Source organism: Eschrichtius robustus, chromosome 3 (genome assembly GCF_028021215.1).
Source record: "Eschrichtius robustus isolate mEscRob2 chromosome 3, mEscRob2.pri, whole genome shotgun sequence".
Taxonomy (NCBI): domain Eukaryota; kingdom Metazoa; phylum Chordata; class Mammalia; order Artiodactyla; family Eschrichtiidae; genus Eschrichtius; species Eschrichtius robustus.
In genome coordinates, this window is record NC_090826.1 from 170,731,714 (window position 1) to 170,751,502 (window position 19,789).

The 19,789-nt window shown below is 37.4% G+C and overlaps 1 protein-coding gene across 1 annotated transcript in view; it reads left to right on the forward strand.

Moving 5' to 3' along the window:
• The window catches only part of RAB3GAP2 (RAB3 GTPase activating non-catalytic protein subunit 2), an 88,213-nt gene that overhangs the window by 49,944 nt on the left and 18,480 nt on the right, over positions 1–19,789 (forward strand). Inside the window, exons 10-22 of the mRNA XM_068541801.1 lie at positions 1,134–1,282; positions 2,470–2,549; positions 2,673–2,762; positions 4,505–4,644; positions 6,535–6,751; positions 7,324–7,467; positions 7,704–7,786; positions 8,139–8,203; positions 11,530–11,620; positions 13,669–13,796; positions 16,526–16,739; positions 17,125–17,222; positions 19,523–19,628. Of these exons, the coding sequence (XP_068397902.1) occupies positions 1,134–1,282; positions 2,470–2,549; positions 2,673–2,762; positions 4,505–4,644; positions 6,535–6,751; positions 7,324–7,467; positions 7,704–7,786; positions 8,139–8,203; positions 11,530–11,620; positions 13,669–13,796; positions 16,526–16,739; positions 17,125–17,222; positions 19,523–19,628 (1,605 nt within the window). The remainder of the gene's footprint in view (positions 1–1,133; positions 1,283–2,469; positions 2,550–2,672; positions 2,763–4,504; positions 4,645–6,534; positions 6,752–7,323; positions 7,468–7,703; positions 7,787–8,138; positions 8,204–11,529; positions 11,621–13,668; positions 13,797–16,525; positions 16,740–17,124; positions 17,223–19,522; positions 19,629–19,789) is intronic.

The window sequence follows — 19,789 nt, forward strand, 5'->3', positions numbered from 1 at the left end:
TATGGGGGGGGAAAAGAGGGGCTGTATATATGCTATGTCTTCATTTACCTTAAATCAATGAAACATAGTGCTAAAATTGGTGAATCAAAAGACAACAGTCCTCTAGAGCCCACCAATTTGCCACAATATAGAGAGCAGAACAGAATGTTAAATAATACCACAGGGATGCAGTCAGCAAAATCTAGACTGTAGGAAATCAGTGTCCAACAGCCTGGTTTCTTCAATCAATAGATTTCAAGAGATTTGGGCATGGGAGGGTAGAGGGGCAGAGAAAGACAGGATTTTGGGCTGGTGTTGTATGCCCATTTGTTTGGTGTATTGTTTTTCTCTGACAATGATCAGCTCTTTTGCTGTAGACAGCAGAGAATGCAGAAAGTTTAGGTCAGATGCTCTCCTACCTTTTTGGTCGGGGTGTAAAATCGGCAGCACTCTACAGTATGCAACGTCACAGTACTTAATAAAATTTTTTTAAAAATGTAGATCCCCTTTGAGCCTGCACTTCTGTTTATGAGGATTTGCCATACAAATGAACTTATATATAGATATGCACAGATCTATCAAGGATATATGTTGCAGCATTATTTGTAGTGGCAAAAGGTGGGAAGCAACATAAATGTCCATCAGAGGGTTAGATCGGTTATGGCATGGCCACACAGTGGAATACTCTGAGTGATTGCCAAGAATGAGGCATGTCTCCTTGACATTTTATTAAATTAAAGAAACAAGGCACACATCAGTTTATTTGGTGTGCTGTCATTTATGTACATACAACATTTCTGGAAAGCAGCATAAGAAACTGTTGCAGTTGTTACCTCGAAGAAGTGAACTAATACCTGGAGATATTGGTGGACTCTATATTTCTTGTAGCATTTGAATTTGTATCTGTTTAAAAAATTAATATTTAAATTTTGTAGTATTCCATAGCTTAGAGTAATTATAGGTGGCAACTTTAATATCTTATGAATGTTTTATGACATTGATCTTGTAGCTTTTGAAAATGACTTTTGTCTGTTAAATGAAACTCAGCAGTTAGCACCTTAGAATGGAGTTGAAATAAAAAGCTAATAACCTAAAATGACAATGTCATTTCAGTTCATTAAAATCACGTGTTGTTATTGCTGTTTTATCGTTAGGTATTATGACTCTGTCCCCTTTTGATCAAATGAAGACTGCCTCCAATATAGGTGGATATAACGCAGCAATTAAAAACAGCCCACCCGCCATGTCTCAGTATATCACTGTAGGGTCCAATCCATTTACGGGCTTCTTCTATGCTTTAGAGGTAAGTGTTTCATCACTGATCTTGATTTTTCAACATATCTACAAATTGGGTATGGTAACATAGCCTTAGAAAGATTAAGCAGTTCACATTTCCAAGTAAGCTAAAATTAGTCTCAACTCACTTTCTTCTAAATTCTTCAGATTAACTGAGAAGGTACTAAAGTCAGTGTAAAACAGGCAGCCTTCTTTGTTTCTGATGCCCCGAATTCTTAGTTGAGTTGTCTTTAAATATTGGTGCAGTAATCAGAGGCTTAGTGTTGTTAGTGATGTCAGCCCACCAGGGATTTGAGTAAATGAGGAATTGTAAAGACAGAACAAGCCGCCAACTATAGTTGATAAAGTGGTGAAAATTGCTTCCTAAAATTGGGAAAAATTAGGTGTTAGATTTAGTATCTCCTGTTGTTCGCTTAAAAAGCACCCTTCTCAAAATGGTTCAAACCATCTTTTTGCTTTAATAAAAATACATTTAAAAAAAAAAGAGGGGGAGGGATAAATTAGGAGTTTGGGATAAATATATACACACTCCTATATATAAAATAGATAAATAACAAGGTCCTACTGTATAGCACGGGGAACTATATTCAATATCTTGTAATAACCTATAATGGAAAATAATCTGCAAACGAAAAAAAAAAAAAAAAATATATATATAGCTGAATCACTTTGCTATACACCTGAAACTAACACAACATTGTAAATCAACTATACTTAAAAAATTTTTTGTATAATATGAAACATTTCTAAATAAAAACTGCTTAAAAAATGGAAAGAAAAAAAAAAAAGAGGGAAAAGGGCCGGTTGTATATGGATAAGAAATCAATAGCCCTGGTAGAAAAATGCCATCTTAATGTCCTAGTTTAAATTTTTTAATTAATTACAGTTTAAAGAGGGAAATCCTAAACATAACTAAACTACTAGTGATGTTACTTTTTTTTTCTTTTTTTAATTGGCCATGCCACATGGCTCGCGATATCTTAGTTCCCGAACAGGGATCAAACCCGAGCCCCCTGCAGTGGAAGCACGGAGTTCTAAGCACTGGACCGCCATGGGATTCCCTTACTTTTAAACTGTAGAGTTAAAACTTTTGATTATATTGCTACCTTCTACCTTTTTAAGGTATATCTTGTTAAGAAAATATATTTTGTTTATCTGTCAGCTGTTTTCTCTTTCAAATGTTCTGTTTTTCAGGGAAGCACGCAACCATTATTATCTCATGTTGCACTAGCAGTGGCAAGTAAACTCACTTCTGCTTTATTTAATGCTGCCAGGTAATTACGTCACAATTTAAATGATCTAATTTGCATCTCACTAGGTTTTAACTTATATTTTGATAGTCTGCAGTTTAAAACTCTGGAAGCCCTGGTTTTAGTCTGAATTTTCTTTCTTTTCAGTGGTTGGCTTGGTTGGAAAAGCAAGCATGAAGAAGAAGCTGTCCAGAAGCAAAAACCCAAGGTTGAACCAGCTACCCCATTAGCTGTAAGGCAAGTCTGTCGTGCTCTTCTCACATTTTAGTATTTTTAGGAATGCGCTCTTGAATTAACGGTCTTTCTGTGTGCTTAGCTGATTTGTTGATTTCCTGAGTCTTTGGAGCTTCTAAAATTCATTAATGTGGGACTAATTTTTTTTTTATTTATGTAAATTATTTTATTTTATTTACTCATTTTTGGCTGCATTGGGTCTTTGTTGCTGTGCACGGGCTTTCTCTAGTTGCAGTGAGCCAGGGCTACTCTTTGTCCCGGTACACGGGCTTCTCATTGCGGTGGCTTCTCTTGTTGCGGAGCATGGGCTCTGGGTGCGCGGGCTTCAGTAGTTGTGGCACCTGGGCTCAGTAGTTGTGGCTCGCGGGCTCTAGAGCACAGGCTCAGTAGTTGTGGCGCACGGGCCTAGTTGCTCCGCGGCATGTGGGATCTTCCTGGCCCGGGGCTTGAACCCGTGTCCCCTGCATCGGCGGGCGGATTCTTAACCACTGCGCCACCAGGGAAGCCCAATGTGGCACTAATTTTTTCCACCAGAATGTAAAGTCCACGAAGACAGTGATTCTTGCCTGTTTTATCACAGCTGTCTCCCTGTCATGTAGTGGGGGCTCAATATGTATGTGTTGAGTGTGCTCTTCTACAGACACCTGTACACTTAGCTTAAGTTGCAGGAAAATTGGTTTTTTGATAGCTGTTGGATTTCTTTCTGTAAAAAGTTTAGTTTGTTGTTAAGCTGTAGAAACTCAAAAAGGACTTAGTGATGTCTTTAAAAAAAATAAAAATAAAAATAGGGGGTCCCATGCATCCAAGCACTCTTCAACATGCTGGCTTGTGCTTCCTTGCTTGCTTCAGCAGTGCTGTAGGATATTTAGTGGATTCGTCAGGTTTTGTGGGGAGTGAGCATGATTTTTGCCTGATTTTGTTTTTAAATCATTTTTTATTACCCAAAAGAAAGGGAAAGAGAAACCTCCTCCCCTTTTTTAGATGTTCTTAAAGAGATATAACTAATTATCTGTTATTAAAATTGATTAAAGATTATCTTCCAGGGTTTTTTCCATCTTAAAGTATGTTATAACACATCACATTTTCTAAGATCACCCAAGAATCAAGAAATAAGCCAAATGGCCCTTATGCATCCAAATAGATGTATCAAAGTTTGAGTACTTTGTCTCAGGGACTTTTTTCAAAATGAGCTCTTCTGGTCCTTTCTCAGTACCTCTTTACTTTTATTTTACTCACAGTTCTAATTAGATTGATAATAGACCAAGAGCAGTTTACAGATAACTATTTAGAAGAAGGAAAGTTCTTGTACCTGCACTGGTATCAGCAAGATATGATATCTAGAAAAAAAAAGAGAACAGATCAGAAATCAGAACTACACAGATGCCTGTGTAGGAGCAGAGTATTCTAAAGTTTAGTTGGTTGTGAGGGTATTGTTTCCTATGATGTATCACTTAATCAAGGAAAGCTAGTTGTACTTGAGACTCTCTGAAAATAGGTTGTGGATATCTATATAGAAAATCTCTGAAATAAAACCTAGGTGTTTTTATTTTGTAATAGAAGAAATTTCCTTATGCATTTTGTATTGCAAAATGTGGTGTGATCAGTTAATAAATTAGGTATTAATCCACAGAAAGTTCTTTATATAAAAACAGATTCAGCCTATTTTGTTAATGCATTTCATTATTCTTTTATATATTTCTAGATTGCACTTTGATTTGAGCTTTCTGTTTTCTTTCAAATATCAGATTTGGACTTCCAGATTCTAGACGCCATGGTGAAAGTATATGTCTGTCTCCATGTAACACGCTGGCAGCAGTAACAGATGATTTTGGCAGAATTATTTTGTTGGATGTAGCTAGAGGGATTGCGATACGCATGTGGAAAGGTACTTTCTTACAAAAATCCAGAAAAAAAAGTTAATTTGCTTTCTACCCCAGCAGTTGGACGGTGTTATCCTTCTTCAGCTTCTGGTTGATAACAGTGTTTATTAATTCTTTACGTTTCTGCTTTTTGTTTGTTTGTTTGTTTAAACCGTAAACTCAGATCAGCAACACTTGATCCAGTAGTCTAACTGATATATCCTTTAAGTTTGACCAACTCATAGGCACTTTTAACCTCTTCCTTACATACCTCTTTTCAATTCTCACTCTCATTGTCAATTCCTGAATTCAGTTTCTTGCCCCCTCGAATGCCAAGTCTTTCAGATTTAAGATGGCAAAACCTAGCAAAATTCATTTTTTTCTGATTTGACTTCCATATCTACGTGCTTGGGTCAGTTCACTTAAGTGTCTCAGTAACTTTGTCAGTTAGAAGTTGCATTTAGCGGCAAACAATAGAGCCAAGTACAGGGTTGATAGGATGTCACTGTGATGTCCTCAGGAACTCAGTTTCCTTCCATGTAGCTTCCCCATGCAAGGTAATCTCATGGTTCAAATGGCTGCTGAAGCTGTAGCCTTCTTATCTGAATCCCAGGAAGGAGGAAGGGGAAAGGAAGACTGCCAATTTAGTCCACTTTGAAGATACTTTCTGAAGTCTTGCCAAGCTTTTTCTACAATACATTAGCCAGGACTTAGTCACATGGCCAAACTTAACTATAAGGGAGACTTGAAAATAATCTAGGCACATTGTCAACCTGAGTAAAAGAAAATCTCCTTGACCAAGGAGGACGGAAGAATGCATTGTTTGAAGTTATCTGGAATAGCAACATGTCAGCACAGACTACTGGTTAGAAATCACAGTTTTGGTGCAATCTGGTCTGTTTTTAGCATTGTGAGGAATAATGGATTTGAGGGCATTAAATTACTGTGGACCAGACTGAGGCCACTATTAACCTTCTTGCCAGAGAATTCCTGCAGTGTTTACCTGCCACATGTTTAAGTGTCTTTAGAAATAGGTTTTAATGCTGCAGATACATCATTTCTCCCTGAAATGGTGCTTGTCTTCTGAAACAACATCAAGGGTGTGTTCTCAGCAAGACTTCTCCAGAATATATACCGGCTGGTCCAAATCCACTATGGCGATGTTATCGCTGCCATTGTTGCCCGTCCTTCTGGCTGGTGCGGTCTGTCGTTTTCCTCCCTGTACTGGGAGGAGAGGGGCCACCCTCAAGGGGAAGACGTGTCAGCTGCATCTTTCTTCTCACAAGCCGGAGGTGTTTTCCATCACTCTGCAGCCCATGTTTTCCCTCTGTCTGCACATCACCAAGGGACTTGAGTAGCAGGGAACCAATTTGATCTTTTTCTTATATTTTAATTGTATTTTTAAGTCTGAACCTGATAACCTCCCCAGAATTTTTTAAAAAGAGGGAGGGAGGGGAATGAGATGAGGAAAGGGTGCTCACGAAGCCTCCAGGATAACTGATTTTTTCATAAAGAAAAAAAAAGTGATCAGAAGCAAATATAGCAAAATCTGAAGTTTTAATAAGACTTGGTGATTTAGTGTTTATCATAATTATTATCTTCTTTTCTGTTTAATGTATTTCATAATAAAAAGATAATGTACTTTTTTTTTAACATCTTTATTGGAGTATAATTGCTTTCAATAGTGTGTTAATTTCTGCTTTATAACAAAGTGAATCAGTTATACATATACATATGTCCCCATATCTCTTCCCTCTTGCGTCTCCCTCCCACCCACCGGATAATGTACTTTTACAGCTTTTTCTTAAGGCTCCCCCCCACCCCACCCCCGCCAGAAACATCCCAGAGTGCTTCAGGAGGCTACTGCTAAACCTAGATGACATAACTAAGTAGCTTTCCTTCCCTCTGTCTCCAAGGGTATCGAGATGCACAGACTGGTTGGATCCAAATTGTAGAGGACCTCCACGAAAGAGTGCCAGAAAAGGTGGACTTTTCCCCCTTTGGAAGTCCTCAGGGTCCAAGTCGAGTAGCTCAGTTCCTTGTGATCTATGCACCGCGGAGGGGCATTTTAGAAGTGTGGAGCACACAGCAGGGCCCTAGAGTCGGTGCTTTCAACGTGGGAAAGCACTGCAGGTAAGCTGCAAACGCCGGCCTTTTCCTGGTTACAGAAAGGAATGCTTTTGTTAAAGTAAAGCTTTTATTAAAGCTACTTATTAGATTACAAGTTGTTTGAGAATTGAAATGTCCTTTATTATGTTTTTTTCCTGCGAGTGCCTGGTATATAATTAAGGATTAAGTATTTAATAACAAAGGAATCTGATTGAAGAGGCCGTGATATGCTACTGAATTAAAGTCAGCTTTGGTGCTGCCATTTGTCCCCAACCCTTACTTACACTGTGGAGGCTCGAAAGGAAAGATTCTTTCCAGTTCCCCTGGTGATGATGTTGAGTGAGGTGAATGCTTTGTTTACCACTGCAACTTAGGCCTGATTGTGTTCATTTAATTTTCTAGCACATTTTAACAAGGTATAAGAACCCTGCTAGTTGGGTTCTGCTTTACTTATGTTTTTGGTATCAGTATTTATTTGCCTTACTAATGCTTCTGAATTGATAATAACGTAGGGGTCCCAAGCTGTAATAATAGCACCTTTTAACATTTTTTCCTTTCTCTAAGATTTTTACCGTATTGGTGTGTGATTTCCTCAGGCTTCTGTATCCTGGCTATAAAATAATGGGCTTAAATAACGTTACCAGTCAGAATTGGCAGCCGCAGACTTACCAGATCTGTCTGGTTGATCCAGTGTCTGGAAGTGTGAAAACAGTAAATGTCCCTTTCCACTTAGCACTGAGGTAAGTTGTATCACGTGCCAGCTTACTTATGTCCCTCTGCTAACTTTTCCTGGTCCTTTATTTGCTATTTGTTTTACTTTGTTTCGTAGCTGTCGTTTTGTTCTCTTTTCTCATTAGACTGATACCTTTAAAGTTAAATAGGAAGAATAGAAGGGAAGAAGAAATCTGGAGTGTGTCAGAATTAGAAGGAAAACAGTTTCACATTCTGTAAGAATTTGTTGTATTTATTGTTTTAGTGATAAGAAGAGTGAACGAGCCAAGGACATGCACTTAGTGAAGAAACTGGGAGCCTTACTGAAAGCAAAATCTCCCAATCTTGGTAGGTGTCCTTCAACAAAAATGAAGCAAACTGTTATGTCATTTTTAAAAATTATTAGAATATTCTAAATGGAACAATCAAAACACTTCAGTGCATTTATGAGCTATTTCAACTCCTTTTTGGAATGAGGTGAGGTACAAGTAATCATGTGTAGTTTTTACTGGAATTACTCTGTAGGATGAAATGTGCCATCGAGGGAGTATTAAAATGTGTAACGATAAAACGATAATTTCCGAGAGAACCCAGAAATCCTTTAGACTGACTGATATTGCAAATACATGATTTTTTCTTTCAGAATAAAGTTTAACTGTCATAACAGTGAAAATTTTACTTTGGTTAATTTTCTTTCTAGATCTGATTGAAACAGAAATAAAGGAGTTAATTCTCGATATTAAGTACCCTGCAACCAAAAAACAAGTAAGTGTATATAATAAATGAACTTTCTTGCTGAGTAGCTAGTACATATCCTTCTTAACAAAATCTTTTTTTTTTCCTATTTCCTTCCAAACATGACAGGCTAAAATCTTCCTTTGTGTTTTCGTTCACGTTCATCCTTTTTTATATTCCCATGTGGAAGCTTCTATTGTTTCTTTTTTTCTTTCTTCTTTTTTTAATTAAGTAATATTACCATACACGGAAGCACATGTGTTTTATACACATACACAAACCCATACATAACGTATATTCAAATTAAATAATAATAAGACAAAGACGTGTATGACCACCCACCTTAGGAAACAGAATGTTACCAGGAACTCTGAAGAGCCCTGCACGTCCCTCCTCCATCCCATCCCCTTCTCCCATCCCTAAGGTAACCAGTCTTCAGAATTTTGTGTTCCTTTCTCTTCTGCTTTTCTTTACGGATACGGCATTTCTGTATGGCTCCTTTAAAACATATTGATGCATTTTTGCTCTTTTGGAACTTTATATGAATGGAGTCATGCTCTGTCTTCTTCTGTGACTTACTTCATTCCTTCACCATTGTGTTTCTGGGACTCATCCACATTGCTGCGTGCGGCTGCAGTTGACTCATGTACTGTGCTATATGAATTCCACTCTGTGACTGCCATTGATTTTTTCACTCTCCTGTCAGTGGACATTTAGCTTGTTTCTAGTTTTCTGCTATTAACAACAATGATAGTGTGATTATCCTTGTGCATTTTTCCTGGTGCACTTGCGTAAGAGTTTCTCTTGAGTTTATACCTAAGAGTGGAATTTGCTAGGTATGAGCTTTGGCTGTACCGGTTGATGATAAATTGCTTCTCAAAACACTCGTACTAATTTACATTCGCTTTTATACTGTGCAAGAGACCTTGTTGCTCCACAGCCACAGCCTCTCGTGATGCAGTCAGACTGGTTACCTTTTCCAGGCTCCTGGTTATAACATGGTGACTCATCGTATTACTCCCACTCCTCCTATCCACGTCCCTCAGAATGCTGCTCAGGTCCTAACTATAAATTCTTACATGACACATCAATCCTCATGGATGCCTCTGAACTCTACTTTTAATCAGAACCAGAGAGCTAATGACTATAATCGTCCCTCAGTATCCTCAGGGGCATTGATTTCAGGACCCCCTGTGATACCTAAATCTCAAGATGCTTAAGTCCCTTATATAAAATGGTGTAATATTTGCATGTAACCTATGCGCATTCTCTTGTATACTTTAAATCCTCTCTAGATTACTTGTAATACCTAACACAATGTAAGTGCTATGTAAACAGTTGTAAATACAATGTAAGTGCAATGTAAATAGTTGCAAGTGTGTGGCAAATTCAAGTTTTGCTTTTTGGAACTTCGTGGAATTTTTTCTTTCCAAATGTTTTCAATCCATGGTTGGTTGAATCTGCAGATGCGGAACCCATGGATAAGGAGGGCCGACTATACTTGTCTTCTAATTATTTCATGTATATTAGTCAAGTTCCCCAACTTTTTCCTCGTTACCTCTTTTAAGCTCCTTCGAACAGGGACCTTACCAAATATGTCATTTTCATAATGCACAGCATCTAAAGTAGTGGGATGAGTTAGTGAATACTGATTTCTTTCTATCCCTCTTATTCTACTGTGGCAGTCTTTTTTTTTTTTTTAACATCTTTATTGGAGTATAATTGCTTTACAACGGTGTGTTAGTTTCTGCTCTATAACAAAGTGAATCAGCTATACGTATATGTATATCCCCATATCCCCTCCCTCTTGCGTCTCTCTCCCACCCTCCCTATTCCACCCTCTAGGTGGTCACAAAGCACCGAGCTGATCTCCCTGTGCTATGCGGCTGCTTCCCACTAGCTATCTATTTTACATTTGGTAGTATATATATGTCCATGCCACTCTCTCACCTTGGCAGTCGTTTTTTTAAAACGCTGTTTATCGTTTTATTGTAGAACAGGCAAGTCTCTGACTTTTAACTGAGTTTTCCATTCCACTGACAGTACTCATGGGCTCTCATCTTCCTCAGGGCAGCCTCCGTTATTAAAGGGATCTTGTGAGAAGGTGGGCATGTGGAGAGGCAGTTTAGGGCATCGGTCGTGGAAAGGAGGCTCATAACCCACACAGTTCTTCTCATTTTGATACCATCTTTCTTATCTTACATCGTGGAACAACAAAATTGGGAAACTTCAGCATAGTGCAAACTGTCTTCTTGATTTTTTTTGTTTTACTCTACTACCGAATTTTGTATGAAGCTATGAATTTTATTAAAAATGCTAGACAGCCTAACAGTTGTGTATTGTAAAACAGTACACAAGAGAAAGTTGTGTACTGTTTTACAACAGTTAAGGGAGAAAAGAAACCAGTTTAGACTTTGGAAGACTGAATAATAGGACAGTGAGCCAGCCGCTAGCTTGTATAATAGTAGACAGAACAGAGGCAGATTACATTTTCCAGGGTATTTGCCTCTTTTGGTCACTTTCTTTATATCCTCCACCCAGTTGCCTCATCATAGGCCGGACCAACCTCTTGAGCCGCCCTCTACGCCCATTTCTCCTCCACGGACACACAGAGTTGTTGTGTTACAATCTGATACTTGTCTCATGCCACATTCTTAGCCTACCTTTTAGACTATTTAATCTCATCAATCAAAATCCAATTTAATGTGCTGATATGAACAGATAAGTAGGAACTTCAGGTGCTGTGTCTGACCCACTTGTGATTCTGATGGTTGCTTCTTTAGGCATGAAGAGGGGATTTTGGAACTGATGATGACCACTGTTAAATATCTACTAGTGGGTGGGAAGCGGGTAGGTGGGGAGTGTATATATATATATATATATATCTATATCTATCTATCTATCTAGCATGGCCTGTGGATTCAGCCAGCCATGCTCAAGTGCAGTAATATGGCAGTAATTAAGTTACTGTCTGCTTTTATTATTGACATGACAATGACAGTGTCTGCTTTTCATTTATACCTGTGGAGTATAGACTTATTCAGACTCTTATTGGTGAATACCTTTATCTCTGTTTCTGTTTTGTCTTGGCCATTCTGTTGAACATCAGTTGCCTTCTAAGTTGTTTCATTCTCAGTCTGGACTTTCTGTCATTGTACCATGTTTGGCATGACATGAAATTGATTACATAGTACTTATGATGCAACTTTAATTCCCAGGTAAGCATAATAAAACATCTTAAAACTGGAGCTCCCCTTTGAAACTTGGGGTGGTGAAAGTATAGGCATAAATGTAAAATTTAAAAAACGAAATCATTGCCTTCTAATTATGAGAATTGCTCCATATCTTTCTTCTAGGCATTGGAAAGCATTTTGGCAAGCAGCCGCTTACCATTTTCCTGCCTTAGAAACATCGCTCAGACTTTAATGGACACTTTAAAAAATCAAGGTAATAGCATTTGTACTGACTGGAGGTATGGTCTCATCTCAAATTTTACAACTCTGACGATAGAAAGTATTAACTGCTTATGATGCCATCATGTTACTGTATTTTTTAATTAATGCATTCATTTTTTTATTTTCGGCCAGGCCGAACGGCTTGTGGGATCTTAGTTCCCTGACCAGGGATCGAACCTGAGCCCTCAGCAGGGAAAACGCAGAGTCCTAACCACTGGACTGCCAGGGAATCCCCCATCATGTTACTTTAATGTGGAAATAATATATAAGAAAGAAGGAAACTTATTTCATACCTTTAATATTGGGGACTTTTTAATTCCCTGTTGCTGTTTTAATTCCCTGTGTGCCGTTGATCTTCCTCTGAGCTTTCTCTGAATATGTTGCCTCTGTTTCTTACTGTAAATATTTTTAATTTGACTCCATCTACTGGGAGGAAAGATGTCAGTGCAGAACGATGGGAAGTGATGATGGTGGTAAGAGCTGTAGAGCGTTGTGAAAGCCATTGGCGGGAGGGGATGAGATGGCTGGTGGTGAGCAAGAGACAGCCGGGATCTCTGGCGGCCATTATGTCTTACTTAACTTTAAGTAATGTTGTTTTGACTATGATACTGATTAAAAAAAAAAATTCTAGGCTTTGGTGTATGTTTTGTTAATGTATGGAATCCACATTTTTTCATCCATGTCCCTCATGAACGGAGCTAGGACTTCCAAAATAACAGACTATGATTACATGACCAGTTCTGAGTTTTCTGGTTGTTTTTTTACTGTTCAGAATTTATTTGTCTGGAAAAGAATTACATCTGTAACTGTGGGTTTGTAACTCCATATTCTGTCCAGCCGAGCTAGAAAAATTTAATTTATTCTGAATTCCTAACATCATTTAAAAATGTAGTGTGTGATGCAGTGACTTCATCTAGTCATGACTTTTTGCTTGTGTAAATATGAAACCAGCTGTGTATTTAATTATATTTAAGCCAACTTAGAGTAGCTTAATAGATAAGTCGTAATATGCTGTTTCAGGACTTCAGGCATCCTAATTTTGAGAATTTTTTTTTTTCCAACACATATGTAAACCTGACTCTTGGTAAGTAGTAAACTCCTGTAATGCATACAGCTTGTTAGAAATACCTCTTTCAAAAAGTATAGTGCACTGATAAAGTCCCCCTATCCCCTAAGGCCTTAAACAATATCAAAATTTATTAAATTAAAAATTATCTTGCACTAGGCTGGGAATAAACCAGACACCATTGTCAGAGTTCTGTAACATCACTAGTTTCAAGTTCTACCCATAAATGAGACTCCTAAAAATGTCAAGTATTTAGTATGCTAAGTTTTATTATGGCTGTAAGAACTTGGACAGTCTTCCATGTTACTATAATCCCATATCAGAGTTCTTGGGAGTTTTCAGTGTGTGCCTTTTTAGAGAATAAGTATTCATTTGTATTAGAAATAAATATTTAAATTATCATATGTATTATACAGAGAGTGAGTATTTTTCCAGCACTAACCTTGAAAAAAACCTGATTGATGGAGGATATTAAGTGGAATTCTACTTTTTGCTAGCCTTTCTTGAGGATACATCTGTCACAACCCACATTTTCTGGTTGAATTATAATATCTTTGACCGTGATAATAAGAAGAGCCAAGCAACTTTCTATTTGTCTTTCCTCAGGGTGTGAGCATAATAGACAACATATGATTGACGGGGTGAGGGAGAACATTTTCAAACCTGTTTCCAAATCATTTATTTAAATTTGAGTACTAGACTAAAATATTTCTTCTTTCTTTCTTTCTTTCTTTTTTTTTTTTTTTTTAACGTCCCCTGCTATTAGAGCACCTTATTTCATTTAAAAATTTAGACATTTTGCCATGACGGAAAAAATTATTTTTGCCTTCTTAATCCATTTTAGCTTAAGCATCCCAATATTTAATAAAATAGAACATCAAGGAATTATGTAATATTAAGAGATTTAATGAAAGAAAGGCCTTTTTTATCAGTCTGTTAAATATATCTCTTTATTTTTTCCTTCTACCTTATAGAGCTTGAGTGTGTTGATGAAGGATTGCTACAGTTTTGTGCCAATAAATTGAAATTACTCCATCTTTATGAGTCTGTCAGTCAATTAAATTCCATTGATTTTCATTCAGACACGCCATTCTCTGATAATGTGAGTAATCCCATTATTCATTATACAAAATAATCTCTTTGATTATTTTTTATTTTTTCAATTGGTAGTAAAGGAGTGGAATATTAAGTTTGTTTTTTTAGGTGTAAAAAAAAAAAGTATTTTCTTTACAAGACCTTCTGCTGGCTTTCCGTGCCTTGCTGCTAAATTTATATTATTTAGGCTAGAATATTGATCTTACTGTTAATCCATTTTTAATACCTAGAAACATTTGGTTTTCCTTATTTTTTAAGGTTACTTCTTACAATACAACTTCTTCTGGACAGGGTTTACCAATTAAAATATATGCAATTTACTGAAGTAGCAAAACTTGAATTTCTTTTAAAGAAAAAAAAAGATTCTGCCAAACAGAAGAGACCAGCTTTTCTGTGTTGTTGTTAGCAAGCTCAAACTGCTCTGTTGTTTATTATGTAATGAAATACATTTTTAAAAATATTTTATCTTACATCAGAGTGTTTAAAGTAATTGTGGAAAATGTTCTGTATTTTTATTCTATGAAACGTAAAAAACTGATAACACCTTTATTACAGTGCAGTGTTGCTCATTTCTGAGGAGAGTGTACAAACTTCTTACTTTCCATCTAGAGAAATCGACTTTCTCCTGATAGAGAATAGAGAGAAATATTGTCCTCTCTTCCCTCGACTACTATGTGACCTTGGGCAGGTTGCCTGGCATCAGGGCCTCATGTCTTTTATTTGTCTAAAGGAAAATTATTAAGGTGATTTTAGTGATTTTTCAAGTCACTGGTAATGCTTTTAAAAAACTCATCTGGTGTATCTGAAAGTTAATTGAGTTTTTTGTTTTTTTTTGTTTTTTATTTATTTATGGCTGTGTTGGGTCTTCGTTTCTGTGCAAGGGCTTTCTCTAGTTGCGGCGAGCAGGGGCCACTCTTCATCGCGGTGCGCGGGCCTCTCACCATCGCGGCCTCTCTTGTTGCGGAGCACAGGCTCCAGACGCGCAGGCTCAGTAATTGTGGCTCATGGGCCCCAGCTGCTCTGCGGCATGTGGGATTTTCCCAGACCAGGGCTCGAACCCATGTCCCCTGCATTGGCAGGCAGATTCTCAACCACTGCGCCACCAGGGAAGCCCTAATTGAGTTTTAAAGTGGATGCCTTTGATTGTAAATACACATACATGAATAAAAATTTTTAAACAGAAAAATGAGAGAAGGTTTTCCCTTTGTATTGGAAATAACCTACAAGTCCTAACATCTTTTTTTATCTTTGGGGTTCTAGATGGATTTTATAAAGCATTTTAACAATCTCTTCCCAATAATATTCGCGAGTGCCATTATAAATGACAAAGCCATTTTTCAGGAGCTTTTGTTTTGCTATCTACTTCACCAATAGAGAAAAATCATTTCAAGCAACAGAAAAGTTCAAGTTGATTAAGTTATGTCTATAGGATTGCCTGGACATTTCATAGATTCTTCAGTGCCTAAATTTTTTTTCATAAAATCAAAACTATCTCTCTTGAACCCTGCAAAGGAAACTTAAATATATGGCATTAATAATCCCTTGTAGAATTCATTTCCACTTGATAGCCCCAATATAGTGTGCAAAAGAATTATAAACTTTTAAAAATCAGTTGACAGATTGTTCTTTTTTATTATTTTTTTAATCTTTAAAATGCTTTTAAAGAAAACCATATTTTGCTGTAGACTTATTTGGATCCTTAAAAAAACACGCAGTCAACTTCTAGGCTGAATGGCTAATTTTGTACATACAAAACTAAAATTCAAATCTAAACTACTTCATTTTTGCTGTCTGTAGGACATAGTTCATGTAAGTTTGGTATAGCATTGAACCACTTGTGTGTGTTCCTTAGCATTTTGCAGTTTACTACTTGTTGTTAAAACAACATCCATAAGTAAATAAATAACAAAACTGCTCTTGTTTAAGAATGCAGCTTTAATCATGTAGCATGAGGGGAAGAAAGTTTTGCTTGCTCTGGCGAATTTATGGTCTTTTAAGCGTGTGTGTGCGTGTGTGTGTGTGTGTGTGTGTGTATGTGTATGTGTGCACTTGTCCCTAATTTAGAAGAAGAATAGTAGATCAGGAGATGTTTCTGCACATAAGGTATGTAAAAAGTTTGAAAGGCTGGCAGGTTGTATCTCTGCAGCCCCAAGAGCCACATAGAGGATTTATATGTAGATACAGTGAAGACTGTTTTCCACTGCTTTTATTTTATAATGTTTATGCTGCGTAATAAACAAGCATTAAATTTCAAATAGTTCTTTAGTTTCCTCGGAATCACAAGAGTTGGCTGTTGACACCCTTTTAATATTTTTTTTTCATCAAAGGTTCATTGCAGGGCCAAGCAAGGAGAACAGGTGGCTCATGCTCAAAAACCCCGAACTCCCCGATGGTTTTGGGGGAAAAGCTTAAATTTTTTTTCTGACTAAGCAATAATACATGTTTATTAAAATTTTGACATTTTAGAAGAGTATAATCTCAAGATTAACTTTCTAGAAGTGGTACTTTCAGTAATATGTAGTATTTCAAGATTAGTTTATTTAAATAACCTCCTACTCATGAATTGAGAGTAAAGTTTTAAGCAGAGCACATCATAGCTATCACACTAATTCAAAAGTCATCATCTTGTGCTTATAGTCTTGCATTTCATTTCAGATGATAGTGTTGACACTTACGGAAGAGTCATAGAAAGAGACATGGTCTATTCAGAACTTTTTTTTCCCCCCTATATTTAAGGACTTGGCTGTGTTACTAAGGCTTGATGAAAAAGAACTCCTTAAGCTCCAGGCGTTATTAGAGAAGTATAAACAAGAGAACGGCAGGACTGCTGTCCGATTTTCTGATGATAAGGATGGTGTGTTGCCTGTCAAAACATTTCTGGAATATTTAGAATATGAGAAAGATGTGATCAGCATAAAGAAGATAAGTGAAGAGGACTGTGTGGCTTTAGGTGGGTAGAAGGAGAAATTGCTCTTTGAATCCTCCCTGTTCTAGATGAAAGCCTGGGGGGAGCTTATAGCATCTCCAAGATTGAGTTTGTTTTGAAATTAATTAACCAAAGAATTTAATGTGTGTTTTACAGTCAACAGAAGATCCTCTGGACAGGTAGGCACTATGTCGTAAAAGTTGTACTGAATTAGTAAGTACGCTTAGGAGACAGTGTCAGACATGTAATGATTTGCCTTCTGCTTTAATCACTTAAGCCAGTTAAACCACTGATTTCTCTCCTCTCCTGTTGTTTTGCTCCTCTGGGGATCTAGGTTGCAATTCAGGAAGATTGTGAGTCCAGATGGTAAGTGGTCGTTGACTGACGTGTCTTGTTTCTGTTTTACCAGGCAGTTTCTTTTTTTGGAAGTGTTTATGTGGAGAAAGCTCCACGGAGGATATGTGTCACACTCTGGAGTCAGCTGGACTTAGCCCCCAGCTGTTGTTGGTAAGGTTTCTTGTTTCTGGATGCTCTTCTTCCTTGCTACTGTCACCCAGACTTGTCAGTCTCTCTTTTTTTTTTTTTTTACCATTGTCTAAAGCATATCATAGAACATACATGAAAACTTTCTAAAAATGATCAAGGAAATTTATAATCACCGTATTTAATTGAATAATATTACCTTACTTTGCTCATTCTCTGTGAATTATAACCAGCATATTCCGTGGCTGGCCTAGAATAAATTTAGAATCTGTCATGTATGTGCGCATTTACAATGGATTGTGATCATCAGTAAAAATGTTCATATTGGAACTAAAGAGATCTTATCTGGAGAACAAAGGAAAGTTCCCTTAAAGCATTACAGAATTATCAGACATTCCCAGACTTTGCTATATATTAGGATTTAATCTCTGTGCTATAACAAATGCAAATAAAAGAATCCTCCAATGGAAAAACTACAACACTAAATTTTCACCCTTTCTGAAAAGGGCAAGGGAGTTACCCCACCATCACCATCCTGCCCTTTACCACCTCCCACATGTACACATACACACACTCTGTCACAGCCCCACACACATCTTAAATTTTGGCCAGGATTTGGGCATTCCACCTCTATGAACTTGTTGACTGTGTTAACGTATTGTTTCAATTGAACATGTTAAGTCCTTTAAAAATGGATTCTGTTCTACCTCACTCTGCAGTGTATGTGTCAGGAAGGAAAGCAGTTAAAGATACACATGGTTGCACATGGATGTCCATAAGCTGCTTTATTCATCATAGCCAAACACTGAAGACTACTCAGTGCCCTTCGGTGGGTGAATGGATAAAAAAACCATGGCACATCCTTACCGTGGAACACTCCTCAGCAACAAAAAGGAATAAACTCTTGCTACAAGCAATAGCTTGAATAAACAAGGAAAATATGCAGATAGAAAAAAGCCAATCTTAAAGAGATACATACTACATGATTTTATTTTCATAACCTTTATAAAATAACACAGTTGTATAGAGAGAGGACAGCTTAGTGGTTGCCAAGGGTTAGGGATGAGTGTAGGGGAGGAGACAGGTGTGGCTATAAAGAGTTAATAGGAGGGAGTCTTGTGCCGATGGTGGAGTCGAGTGTCTTGATCGTGGTGATGGTTACGTATGCAGTGCTACACGTGATAAAATTGCATGATGCAAAACAAGTGCCTGTATTACTGGTGAAACGTGCATCAGCTTTATGGATTTTACAAATGGCAGTTTCTTGGCTTTGTGTAGGATGTTAACATTAGGGGAGACTGTGGGAAGGGCGCACGGGACCTCCGTGTGCATTCCTTTGTGCCACCAGTGAATCTATAACTATTTCAAAATAAAAAGTTAAAAAGAAAGGAGACAAGTATTACCTAGACCTCCGTGTGCATTCCTTTGTGCCACCAGTGAATCTATAACTATTTCAAAATAAAAAGTTAAAAAGAAAGGAGACAAGTATTACCTATCACTCAAAATTGTGATGCTTAAATAGATGAACACAGAATACTACTTATTTTCCGTTGTGTTTAATCAATTTCATTTAAATTTGTTGTCTACATTAAATCGGGGTTAGAGAAACACCTGGAAAAAACAAACCTCACACCTTTACCTCAAGCCATATATAAAATTTAAGTCAAAATGGAACATAAATATGAGGTAAAACTAACAAAGCTTATAGAAGAAAACACCAGAGAAAGCTTGGTTTAGGCAAAGGTTTCTTAGGGTACAAAAAGCATGAACTGTAAAAGAAAAATATTGATAAACTGTGCTTCATGAAAATTCAGAACTTCTGTTTTTTAAAAGATTGTTAAGAAACTGAAATGGCAAGACTCTTTTTCAAAACAGATCTGATAAATGAATTGTGTCCACATTGTACAAAGAATTTGTACAACTCAGTGATAAGACAAGAGTACAGTTTAAAAATGAGCAAAGGATTTGAACAGATACATTATCAAAACATATACATACAAATGGCAAATAATCAATCACCTGAAAGATGTTCAACACCATTAGCCATTAGGGAAATGCAAAAATAAAACCAGTATGGCCTCTGTCCCAAGAGGCCTAAAGAAGTGGTGGAAATGGGATTTAGATCCCCAACAAATGGTAATCTCTAAGTTAGACAAGCTGCCTGTTCCACCCCTCACGCTACATCATGTAACAAGCAAGCACTTCCCTCTCAACCAGAGAGACTGGATCGTTCATGTGTACATGTGTGCTCTCTAGAAAAGTACAAGATTTTGTTTATGGTAAATATTTTCTTAGACTGAGAAAGATTTAAAATCTGATTTCAGTCTCTGCTCCTGAGTGTTTGGCTTGCTAAGGAAAAGGACATTTTGGACAACCTGCGGTCTGTCTGCTGTCTCCATACAACGCTGTACCTCCTGAGCAAGATGAAAGGTGAGCGCCGTGGACGCCGAGGTCCGGCTCTTCGGGCGCGTGGGCCCCGCTCCCAGAGACAACGTTCAGTGTTGGAATTCTGCGGAAACGGGAGGGAGGATACTTTCTCTTAACAGAAGGAGGCCAGAGGGTCCAAAACGTTTCACTAGCGAGACTCTTCT